This window comes from Chroicocephalus ridibundus, chromosome 5 (genome assembly GCF_963924245.1).
Source record: "Chroicocephalus ridibundus chromosome 5, bChrRid1.1, whole genome shotgun sequence".
Classification (NCBI taxonomy): domain Eukaryota; kingdom Metazoa; phylum Chordata; class Aves; order Charadriiformes; family Laridae; genus Chroicocephalus; species Chroicocephalus ridibundus.
The window spans coordinates 43,906,054-43,918,656 of NC_086288.1; the positions used below are offsets into that span (position 1 = coordinate 43,906,054).

At 56.2% G+C, this 12,603-nt stretch overlaps 1 protein-coding gene across 1 annotated transcript; it reads left to right on the forward strand.

Annotated features, from left to right (window-relative positions):
* The first annotated feature begins 6,629 nt into the window (after positions 1–6,629).
* LOC134516168 (homeobox protein not2-like) lies at positions 6,630–11,305 on the forward strand. Its single transcript, XM_063336100.1, has 3 exons — positions 6,630–9,611; positions 10,410–10,594; positions 11,069–11,305. The coding sequence occupies exons 1-3, from the start codon at positions 9,377–9,379 to the stop codon at positions 11,303–11,305; spliced, it is 657 nt and encodes a 218-aa protein (XP_063192170.1). The 5' UTR covers positions 6,630–9,376.
* Positions 11,306–12,603: the final 1,298 nt, after the last annotated feature.

Consider the following 12,603-nt stretch of genomic DNA (forward strand, 5'->3'; position numbering starts at 1 on the left):
GGAACAGGAGGCGGGGGGGGGGGGCGTGCACCGGAGGAGCGGGGGGTACTGCGGGGGGCGGCCACCGGCGATGCGGGACTGGGCGGCCATCGAGGCCGGGCGTGCACCGCGGTGGGGGACACCGGGGGGTACGGGCACCGGGGCGGGGGAGTGCACTGGGGCGAGCACCGAGGGGGTCGAACACCGGGGACGCGGGACTGGGCGTGCACCGAGGCCGGACGTGCGGCGGGGTGGGGCGGGCGCAGGGGGGGACGGGCACCGGGGTGGCGAGTGCACTGGGGCGGGCACCGAGGACGGCGAGCACGGGGGACGCGGGACTGGGCTTGCACCGGGAGAGGGGTGGGGGGCACCGGGGAGGGCGAGCACTGAGGACCCGGGACTGAGCGGGCACCGGGGAGGCGGGGCGGGGCGTGCGGCGAGGCTGCAGGGTGGAGCAGGCACCGCACGGCGCGCCGGGGCAGGCTGGGCCACCGCAAAGCCGCGACGGGCCACCCAGAGTGTGGCGAGGTGTCCCCCGCCCCCGGGCGAGCCGGGAAGAGGGGGAACAGGCCTGTGTGCCCCGGCGTCCCCGGCCCCTCCGGGCGCTGCTGTTACCGGCGTCTCCCTTGCCCTTCCTGCCACCCTGCCCGCGATGTGCGTGTGTGCGGGACCGTTCATGGAGTCATGGAATCATGGAATGGTTTGGGTTGGAAGGGACCTTCAAGATCATCTAGTTCAACCCCCCTGCTATGGGCAGGGACACCTCCCACCAGACCAGGCTGCTCAAAGCCCCGTCCAGCCTGACCTTGAAAACTTCCAAGGATGGGGCATTCACAACTTCCCTGGGCAGCCTGCTCCAGTGCCTCACCTCCCTCAGAGTGAAGAATTTCTTCCCAATATCTAATCTAAAATGACCTTTTTCCAGTTTGAAGCTGTTAGCCCTCGTCCTATCACTACCTGCCCTTGTAAAAAGTCCCTCTCCAGCTTTCTTGGAGGTATCTTCAGGTATTGGTGCCAGCATGTGCATCCACATGCACGCATGTGCAAGCGTGAGCATGTACGTGTGCAAGCATGAGCATGAGCATCCACGCGTGTCCAAGCATGCTCCTGTGTCCATGCATGAGCCTGTGCATGCACTGTTTGCTGCCGGAGCGCCCCCTGCGCCCCGGGAGCACCCCCCTGCCAGGGGCTCTGAAGAGTCCCCACACCACCGGAGGGTTTGCAGGCTGCTTTGCCCTTGAACACGTGCATCCGGGAGCAGATTTCTGGTATCCCCCCCACCAGGATTATTCCCAGGGATGATGGTGGCATGGAGCCATGCACAACTTTTCCCCTTCCTGAGCTTTGCTTCAAATATTCAGCAGCGTTTCCCACGCAGCAGCTGGGTGGGGGGACGGCAGCGTCCCCGATGGGGCCCCAGTCCTAATAAGCAATTAAAAACCTCTCCACTGACCCTAATAACTCAATTGCACGACCAAACCCAACGTTCCCCAGCCCCTCAAGCAAGGTCACGCCAAAAAGCCGTACCGGGGTGCGCAGTGCTCAGTACCAGCATTTTGGGTGCTCACGGCTGGGCTATGATGGGGTGACCTGGGCCCCAGGGCTTTGATGCCATCAAGATAAGGGGCGTTCAGGGCCACCTCGGTTAATAGGAGCTGAGCTGCTCTGCTCTATCGCTCCCATCTCCAGCATCAAATCAGTGGCAATTTTTTTTTTTTGCCTCCTTCTGCTTCATGTCCCCTCCCTGGGGGCTGGGGCCGTCCGTTCCGCTTGGCTGCGGGGACATAGGGTGCCCCGATGGGGATGCGGAGCGTTGCATGGGTGCAACAGCCCCTTTGGGATTTGCTATGCCCCCTTTGGGGTTGCTACAGCCCCCTTGGGGTTTCTGTGTCCTCTTTGGGTTTGATATGTCCCCTTTGGGGTTGCTGTGTCCCTCTTGGATGTGCAACATCCCTTTTAAGGTTCTATGGCCCCTTTGGGGTTTCTGTGTCCCCTTTGGAGTTTGCTGTGTCCCCTTTGGGGGTGCAACATCCCCTTTAGGATTTGCTGTGTCCACTTTGGGTGCTGCACCCCCTTTGGGATTTACTCCATCCCCTCTGGGGTTCTTGTGTCCCCTTTGAGATTGCTATCTCCCCTTTGTGGGTGCAACATCCCCTTTGGGATTGCTGCATCCCCTTTGGGGTTGCTGCGTCCCCTCTGGGATCCCTGTGTCCCCTTTGAGGTTGCTACATCTCCTGTGGTGGTGCTACATCCCCATTGGAATTGCTACATCCCCTTTGGAATTGCTGTGTCCTCTCTGGGATCCCTGCATCCCTTTTGGGGTTGCTGTGTTCCCTCTCCTTACTTTTGGGGGTTTGCACCACTCCTCTTCGTCCCAAACAGCTGCTAATGAGACCAAATCTGCTGAGTGCAGGAATAGCCATGTTCTGCCCCAAAAAGCCTCCAAATGAGAGCATAAACTAGCGGAAATGGGGGAAAAACCCCTCAGCAACCCATATTTTTTCCAGCAGGAGGCACTGCCCCAGCTTTATTCAAATCTCGCATTAAAATATGCTGCAAATAGGGGAAAAAAACTACATGGGGAATTTCTTATCGCCCCCGAGATGAACCGAAATCCAATTATCCCTCCAGTCTGGTGCCCAGCCCCGCTCTGCCGGGCGCCTCTTATCCCTCCTCAGCATCTGCTTTTTATTTTGCCTTCTTTTGATTGTTTTTCCCCCTTTTTTTGCCTTCTGATTATCTCTCTTCTCGCTGTATCTCCTCCTCTCCAACGCTTTTCATCCTTGCCCCCATAATTGGGATTTTTTTTTTCTGTCTCCCTTCACCTTCCCTGCCCTGCTCTGCTTCCCACCTCTTATTTATTCACCTCTGATTTTTACCTCCACCTTTGCATTTGAGGCATAAAAAGTTTTTATAATTACCCCTGAAATCAATGATTTTTTTTTTAATTCTTCTCTTGGATCGCAGAGAAAACAGGGGTTACAGCAGTGCAATGGACATTTCACTGCCTTACAGGTACTCTTCACACCATTCTCAGTGAGCCCGAGCTGGGTTAAATTTTGCTTTAACTTTTGCTTTAACTCTAACTTTTGCTGTAACCTGAATTTCTGCTTTAATTTTTGCTTAACTTTAATTCTTGCGTAACTTTAATTTTTGCTTCCTCCTCCTCCATGGCAGCCGTGCATCTCCCCCAGCCCGCTCCTAAGTATCATAGCAATGGCATCCTCAATGGGGGTCTCACCTAACCCAGCTACCTTGCTGACAAGGAGCTGGAAAACAGTGCCAATTACATAATTTTGCTTTTTTTCCCTATTTTTGGTGCAAAATGCCACTCTCCATTGGGGTGACCCCGGCAGCACTTGGTGCTGCGCACCCCCAGGAGCTCCCCAGCCTGGAGCTGACCCTTCCCTCCCTGGGTGATGGGAAATGCACCTCCTTGGGGTTGCAAATAAATGGCATTTCCACGAGAATGAAGAAAAATGCTGCTGGAAGGTTGCGGGGGCTGCACGATGGGATGCTGAGCTGGGTGGGATGCTGAGTTGGGCTTTGCTTTGGGGTGACAGCGGTTGCTGGGGTCATCTTCCACAGGGCTCATTTGCTGTTTGTGTTCATTTGACAATGGGTGCTGAGACCCAGGGTGGGAGCAACTGCACCATCACCTGCACAAACAGCCCTGGGATTAAAGGCAAGGGATGAAGGATGAGCCAGAGTTGAGGAGGCATCACCCCAAATCTCTGTGCTGATGATGCACATCTCTGCAAAAATTCACGCCACCATCAAAACATCACCCAAATGAACATCCCCCAATTTGGGGGACACACACATGGACCAGGTCTGACAGCAGCACCAAAACCTCCCTGGGGCTCCTATTTTTTAGGGACAAGCTGCAAAATGCCCCCTGAAAATGGGTTGCAAAGGGGATGGCGGGTCCATGACGGTGATTTCCCACTGCAAAATCCCGGCTGGCAGCGCAGGGATGCCCGGGAAGAGAGGGAGGGAGGGGGGGGCTGGAGCCAAGACAAATAAAGAGTTCAAATGGGAAACGATTAAAACTAAACTAAACTAAAATAAATCGAAAGCTGGGGAGATAAGACGCGGGCGCCCTCACTGCCTATTTAACATTCATTGGATTGAATAATCAGGCCTCATTATCTCAAATTGTCTGCATATTTGCCCTCAAAATGCTAATTTGAAAGTTGGCTGCGAGCACCGTCTGCCTATTTTGACTAAAATATTATTTTGCTTTATTGTGCGTTGTTTGTAGCTCCGGGGGCATTTCCCCTTGCAAACCGAACGGGAAATAGAAAAAAAAAAGGCAAAAAAGAGAAAAAAACCAACATTTATCAAAGGCTGGCTGGGGAGGAGAGCAGCACCCTGTTTTGCGTAGAAATGGCATTTTTAGGCCTTCCAGTAAAATTAGAGGCGTTATCAGTTTCTTTTCGTGGATGGACAGTTTATCGCTCATCTTGGGAAGGAAAATAGGAGAAATAATTTGCTTTTATTCTGATTGTTTGGTGGAGCAGGGAGGGACGGAGGCTGCCGCTCACTGCAGGTCTTCCTCCCCCTCCCCTTGCCCCATCTCCTTGCTCCCCATCACCCCTTCGCCCCCATCTCTGCTTCAGGGGCCAAAATAAAGCTCTGGGCTTTATCCCCTGGATCCCACATGGAAAATCAACCATTGGCTCCATTTGATCTCCGCACTGGATTCAGAGCATCAATCTATTTAGGTTATTACCCTTTCTAAAAGTCAATCAATAGATAATAAGGTGGGAATAATGGCCAGGAGTTAAAAACCCCCATTCACAGCCGAGGATTAGGGTTATTGAAGGGCAATTGCTTCAAAATCATTTCAATCCGGCGTTAGTGATGCCACGATTCACTTGCTGGCTTACCCACAAGGCTGCCGGCCGCCCCCAAATGACACATTTCTCATGCAAGCCCCACGCTGCCCCCACCCAAGCTGTTTGCACAGCAAACTGCAATTGTATCGGAGATTAACAGGGCTTTGCAGGGTTGGGGGGGAGGCCAGCAAGGCTTGTTGACAAATAAGGGTGGAAATCCGTCGCCATCAATTCTGCAGGTGCCTCTGGATTTGGCAATGACACTGCTTTTGACTTTCCCAGCCAGGCAGATGGACAGGGGGTTTGACTCACTCCCAGATTTTGGGGGTAAATGGTACTGCCAAAGCGGGGACCTGCAGAGATGCTGGTGGCCCTGGAGATGCTGTAAACCCCCTGCACCACATTCCAGCCTGGGGGAAATTGGAGGAGAGACACATGTTTGGCCCCGCTGCCCCATAACCAGCACGTGGAGAAGCACAAACATCAACCTTCCCATAGTCCCTGGTTGATGCTGCCCCATGGGGGATGGGCATGGCCTTACAGTTCTGCCCCAGGATGTGCCCTTTTAGGGCTGATTAATGGGGTTTTGAGGCTGGTTGCAACTCACGTGTCTTCTCTAAGTTAGTGATGGGCTGAATTTGGCCAGCTTGCCATAGGGTCAGACAACAAGTGGGATGCAGCCACCCCCACAGAGTTCATGCAGCTCGGATGAAGTTACACAACTTGTATTGAGCTCCCGGGCAGATTTCAGTTCCTAGAAACACCCGTGGTCTGGGGCACAGAGGGCAGTGATGCTGTCCTTGTTCTGACCTTGGTTTGCATGCACACATGGTAGGACTGTGCTGGGCTTTCTCCTGGAGGTGGTCCTCATCATCTCTGTACCACTCGAAAGTTCAGCTAGAGCTTCCATGGCCAACGGTGGTCCCCTGGCATGGAGAGAAGACAGGCTGTCACCCTCCACTTGGAGCCCCTTTATCCACACAGCATTTCGGGAGAAACCTCCTCGCCCTGGAGTTTGCCAGCCTTCTGTGTCCCAGTCTCAGGATGTCCCACCCTGGCATGTCTCAGCTTGGTGTGTCCCATCCCTTTGTGTTCCATCCCATTGTGTCCCATCACAGTGTATCCCATCCCGGTGCGTCCCAGCTTTGGTGTTGCAGCCCCGGTGTGTCCCATCACCGGTGTGTCCTAGCCTGGGGTGTCCCACCCGGTGTGTCCTTTCCCAGCGTGCCCCAGCCCCGGTGTCGCAGCCCTGTGTGTCCCATCCCGGAGTGTCCCATCCCGGGGCGTCCCAGCCTGCTGTGTCCCATCCCTGGTGTGTCCCAGCCTGCTGTGTCCTTCCCCGGTGTCCCCCAACCCGGTGTCCCCGCTCCCGCGGTCCCAGCTGGTGCCGCCGCCGGCGGGGCCGAGCGCGGTCGGGCAGTGGCCTCTGGCGGTCAACGGGGGAACGGCCCGGCCGGGAACCGCTCGCCGGGACCCTGCTGGGACCCTGCCCACCCGGGATCCTCGTTAACTGGAAGCCAGCTAAGTGGGATGCTTGCTAACTGGGACTCCCACTAACTAACACGCTTGCTAACCGGGACCCTGCTAACTGGGATCCCCGCTAACTGGGATATTCACTGCCTGTGATGCTCACTAACTGGGATGCCTGCAACTGGGGATACTCACTGACTGGTTTAGAGCCATGGCTCTAAAAAGCCATGAAACAGAAGCTAAGGAAGATTATGTAAAAAAAAAAGGAAAAAAATCACCAGTTTTCTTTCAGGTGCATGGAAAGGTGCAAAACCTTTAAAGAAGACATAGACTTCCTGCTTCAATTTTATATCCCATGTGTCTGCTGGAGGGGGGACTCGTCCCAGCCCTGGTGGCACCTGTCCCAGCCCTGAGCCACCTAGCTCTGCTGCAGGATTCGCCTGGTTTGGGGCATGGTGTATTTTAGCCTGTATCATACAGCTACGGATGTTATTATTTCCTCTGTTGAAGCTCTCAACCTCCAAGAGCTCCTGGGCAAGGAGTTCCCCAGGTCAACCACCCGCAGGGTTTAAAAAAGATAATTTTTTTTTTCTTTGCATCCACAAACAGCCGCTGGTGGTGGTGGTGACCTGTGCATGTATGAGTCCTGCTTGAGAAAACCTCCCTAGAGCTGGGTCAAGTCTATCCAGAGAAGAAGCGGAGCTGCATATCTTATGATGCTTAAGGGAGGGCTTCGCTCTGCGTCCCAAATCCGGGTGGTGAAACCTTTAATGACACCAAAGGAAGAGTGGATATAATTGGGAGGGAGATCTGAGATTGAGGAAAAATTATCGGGGCGAATGCAGGGTGACAGACAGGATGGGACATGACACCGAGGGTCAGGCCTGGATCCTCTGCAGCCACTTGATGGCAGTGGGTGTCCAAACACTTAGTTTTTTTCCAATAATTTCAGATGAGTTGGTAGAAAATACTCTTTTTCCTTGCAAACTGTGCATGTCTCCACCCCAGTGCCCAGCACAGGACTGGTATGGCATATCGGCAATCGGATGCAGGGGGATTTTGTGGGCAAAAAGCTCCAAGAGCTGGGCTGGACGGACAATGGCCAGACAGTGGGATGCTGCAGGACAGGGGATGGTCACAAGACCAAGGCAGGGGTGGCGGGGGTGGTGTTCCTGGGACAAGGGGGTGAACCTGGAAGCCCCACTCCTCAGACAGACAATCCACACCCTGCCCAGACAGCCCAGCCAAGGGCTAATGAGCAGCATTGTTATTAATTAGCTCAGGAGTCGGAGCCTTGGGGCAATTTTGCCTCAAAATTAGGCAGGAGCCACACCTGGGTTGACATCCCTGTTCTGGATCTGGACCTGGTGGGCAACGACCCCCCACATTCCAGCCTGCCCCTGCTCCTTGCTTGCACGGCATCACGCCCCCCCCTCCCCCAGATTACTAAACCCCTCCCTCCCCATCTCTACAGGGCAGGATTTTCCCACCTGGCTGTCCCAAAGAACCACTGGGTACTAGTATCCCCATTTTGGCCCCACATCACCTGGATCCCAACCCCACAGACGCCATTAGCGTCCCATCCAGCACAGGGGTGCTGGGCACCCTCTGGTCCTGGGGCCACCCTGCTGCATAGCGTGTGTGTGTGTGTGTGTGTGTGTGCGTGTTTGCTGAGCTCCATCAAACAGAGAGAGAGGAAAAAGGGAATAAAAAAAGGGAAAGCACCTCCTAACCAAACATGCCCAAGCCCACCAAGCCCCGGCAGGAGCCTCCTGCTTTTTTATCTTGGTCTTTTCAAGACTGTAATTAAGACCTAATAACACCAAATCTGCCACCCTTTCATGTCTGTCCCCCCTGGGGTCTTTATTTGCCCCCACCGCAGTGGCTGTGGAGCAATGCTCCTGTGATGATGCCCCTGTGATGGGCCAGGCAGCATGGCATCGCCGCTGGCATGGTGCCCATCATGGGCTTTTTATGGCTTTTTAATGTAGACACCCCTGGGGAGCCTTCACTTGCCAGTACAGGGCTCCGGTGTGCCCTGGTACCGTGGAGCCAGGAGGGTCCTTTTTCCCATCCCCATCACGGAGGTGGCCACGCAGCTGCAGAATGGAGGATCCTCACCACCAGGGCAGAGCTCCGTAATGACTTTCTCAGCGCTGGAGCAATCCTAGGGTTTTTTTTCCCCAGCTTGGGGTGCTGTGCACGCGTGTGCTGGGTCCCAGGGACCTTGTGAAAGCCGAGCGAGGGGGGCTGCTGCTGTGCAGATGTGGACCCTGGTCCCCCGACTCCCCCGTGCCCTATTTCCTCCCCAATAAACCCCCCAGACCTGGTGGAGTCCTTTGACCGGGGCTCGCTCCCCCGCCGCGCCGGGCCCGAGGTGTGACTTTTCCCAGCTCATTAGGAAAAGCTGCATGATTTTAAGAATCTCAAACCCTAATGACCATCTGAATCCCATCAGCCGAGAGGGGTGAGCTGGGGGGGTGCAGGCACAGCCCCCCACTTCTGCCACTGCTTCTCAGAGCATCCCTGGTCCCGTCCCTTTGCCTTGCTGGCCTGGGGTACAGCTGTGCCCTCCAAAAAGCAGCTGTGCAGTGGGGTGCATGCCAGCATGATGGGCTGGGATGGACTCAAGGGGGACCCCCCCTTGGGAGTTTTGTTGGCCTTGGGGTGACACTGTCTGTCCTGTGGTGTCCCCTGGGTGCCTGGATCCTCCTGCCTGAGTATTTCAGGGCCAAAGCCACCCCGGGGGAGGACCTGGGGGTCTCCACTCCAGGGGCAGGGGAAGCAGGGGGCTACCTCCATGGTCGAAGGCAGGGAAACATGGTGGGGGATACCCCCGTCGAGGGCAGTGGGACATGGGGAGACACATCCCCATCGAGGGCAGGGGGGACAGGGAGGGGACACGGGACCTCCGCCCCACCACCCCACCGGGCAGGGCCCAGGGCGATGCCATCGGTCCCCGCCCGCCCCATCCCGCCCCATCCCCTCCGCCCCCCGCGATCTCCTGGGGACGGACAAGAGTCCCGCGGGGGCCGGTCGGGGCGGCCGTATAAAGGCGGGCGACACGGCTCCGAGCAGACCCCGCCATGCCGGCCCCGGCCCCGCTGCCCCCCGCCCGGCCCGGCCAGGCCTTCACCATCGCGGCGCTGCTGGGACGCGACTCCCCCCCGCCGCCGCCGCTCCGGGGTCCTCCCCCGGCTCCCGGCCCTGCCGCCGCCCGGGTCCTGCTGTCGCCGCTGCCGCCGCCCGCCGCCCCCCGGCCGCTCTGCACCGCCTGCTGCGGGGTCCCGCCCGCCTGGGCCGCCCGCCTGGGGACCACAGGTACCGACACCCCCCCGACACCCCGCAGGGGGACCCCCCCCTAAATGGGAACCTCCTTCCACCTCCCAAAGGGTGGGAGCCCTCTCAAGGAGACCTCTTCCAGGGGCACCCACATCCACCTCTCTCATAGAAACACCTCCAAATGGGGGACCTACTTCCATCACGCCAAGGGGGGGACCTTTCACTAGCTCTCTAAATGGAGGACCCCGCTCAAGGGGACCTCTTCTACAGTGGGCCTGTCCACCTCTCCCATGGGGACATCTCCAAATGGGGACCTCCTTTCATCTCTCCAAGGGGAGCCCTTGGCCACCTTTCCAAAGGGGACATATCTCACAAAGGGACCTTTTCCAGGGGCACGACCCCCATCCACATCTCCCATTCAGATGACTCCAAGTGGGGGGACCACCTCTGCCTACTCCCAAGCGGATTTCTCCAACAAGGACCCTCTTCTGCCCCTCCAAATGGGACCCTCTGGCCTCTCTCAGGGGGACATCTCCAAATGGTGGAGCTCCTTCTACCTCTTCATGGGGACCCCCTTCCAAAGGGATTTTCTACAAGAGGGACCTGTATTCACTTCTCCAAGGAGATCCTCTCTAAATGGAGGATCGTCTCCCACCTCTTCAAATAGGGGACCCCCACCTAAGAGACCCCTTCTGCCTCCCCAAAAGGGGCCCCTCCAAATGGGAAGGTCCTTTCTGCCTCTACAAGAAAGGATCTTTCAAGGGGGACCCTACTCTAAAGGGGACCCCTCCAAGGGCTTTTCTCCACCCTGACCTCCCCTCTTTTGTTTGCCTCCAGGCTTCCTGATCTCCAAGTGCTGCTTCCCCATCCTCAAAGCCAAGACTGGCAAAGCCAAGCGAGTCCGGACCATCTTCACCAGTGACCAGCTGGCCCGACTGGAGAAGGAGTTTGCACGGCAGCAGTACATGGTGGGCACAGAGAGGTGCCTGCTTGCCTCCTCCCTGCACCTCACTGAAGAGCAGGTAAGCCCCACTGTGCTCCATCTCCACCTGCCCCCACCAGCAGGTCCAGGGAGGCTCCCAAACCCGTGTGCCAATGGGTGGGACCTGGGCCATGTCCCTCAGCCTGGGGCAGGACCCGTGTGGGGTAGTAATTGCAGATGGTTTACATGAAAAGGGTGGAGGATCACAGATGGGGAAACTGAGTCGCAAAGCAGCTGTCCTAGGGCCACATGGAGGAGTTGAACTTATGTCTATCTGAGGGTTAGACCTACTCCACCACTGGCAGGTCCCAGCTCACCAATGTAGTCTGAGCTTCTGGGTTGCAGGAGACAGTTTTCCATCTTGCTAGGAACAGAGGTGTGGCAGGGGACCTGTGGGCACCTAAGGGTTTGTGGAGTGTCGTGGCACTGCCTGAACCACAGAAGTTTAGCGGACCATGGCCCCACAGTCCATGGAGAAACCGGGTTTGAAAACTAAGCTTTACCTCTTCCTAAGGTGAAAGTCTGGTTCCAAAACCGGAGGATCAAGTGGAGGAAACAAAGCCTGGAACAGCAACAAGCCAAACTGGCCAAAATGGGTTTGTCCACCCCGCAGAGGAGCCCCGACTCGCAAAGCCACCATGGCGAAGAGGACAAGGACTTCCCAGCAGAGCCAGATGACGGCCAGGGGAACATAGCCTCCTCCCCGGGCTCAGGGACAGCACCTGCACAGACTGTGGCAAAGAGCTGCTGAATCGCCCCTTTGGGCTGCTTTTCCGTGTGTATTATATGAATGTATCATAGCTGGCAATAAGTGTATCTAATATATACAGGGCACCCATTATTTTTGCAGTGCGAAAATAAATTATTTATGCAACTCTTGGGCTCATCTTTGCAGGAGGAGGAAGAGGCACAACACATGCCTGCAGTGGCAGCAAGGGTTCAGTGGGTGCTTGTTCATGGGAGTAAGCCCTGGAGGACCATGGGAGTAGGGGCCACCTGCACATTCCACCCACAATCAGCCCCATAGCCAGGCTCATCCCAAAGGCACTGGGTGCTCGGAGACCTCCTCGTGCTCTAAAATAGCTCAGGACCTTCACAGAGCCCACGTCATTGTAGAATACCTCCATCTCATGGTCTATCCATTCCCACCTTCCTTCCTGCCAGCAGCATCTTCTCCATAACATCCTGCTCTTGCCCACAGCTCACACATTCCAACCCAGTGATGGCATCCTGCTTTCCAGGGCTTTTGGAGACAGGAAAATAGGGAAAATGCACCTGGAGAGCAGAGCTGGTGGTAGCTTAGTGAGCTGGGCACCTGGGGTGCCATCTCAGCTTGGACAGGATTAGCCAGGTTTTAATTTAAATTGTTTGGCCCTGCTTAGGCAGATGTAGAGGTTTCAAATCCAGCAGGTGGGACAGACACTGGCCTGGGGAATAGCCAGGGATGGCCTCTGTGCGGATCTCCTTGCAAGGACGCAAAGCAATCAAGTACCAGCGGCCCTGGACCTCCTAGATAAGAGCAGCAATGGGGACATCTGTGTGCTTGCCTGGGCAGCACCAGCTTTTACTAAACTTATTTTCTTGTTGACTGCCCTGGGCTTGGGGCTGACGGAAGATGGGAACCAGGTAGAGGGTTTGTTTGAGCAGGTGTGAAACATGATGCAAGAAGGAGGGAGAGGGGATGAGCCAAAGAGAAGGGGGACAAGGCAAGGAGAGGGGATGAGCCAAAGAGAAGGGGGACAAGGCAAGGAGAGGGGGGACAATTAAGAGGACAGTGCAAGGAAACAGTGCAAAGAGAGGGGGACAATGCAAGGAGAAGGAGATGATGCCAGGAGAGGGGTAGATGCCAGGAGATGGGGATGGTGGAAGGAGAAGGGGACAATATAAGAAGGGGGCAATTCAAGGAGAAGGGGAATGTGCATGGAGAGGGGGGACAGTGCAATTAGAGGGGGATAGTGCAAGGAGAGGGGGAATGATGCCAGGAGAGGGGGACAGTACAAAGTGAAAGGGACAATATAAGAAGGGGATGATGCAAGGAGAAGGGGATGG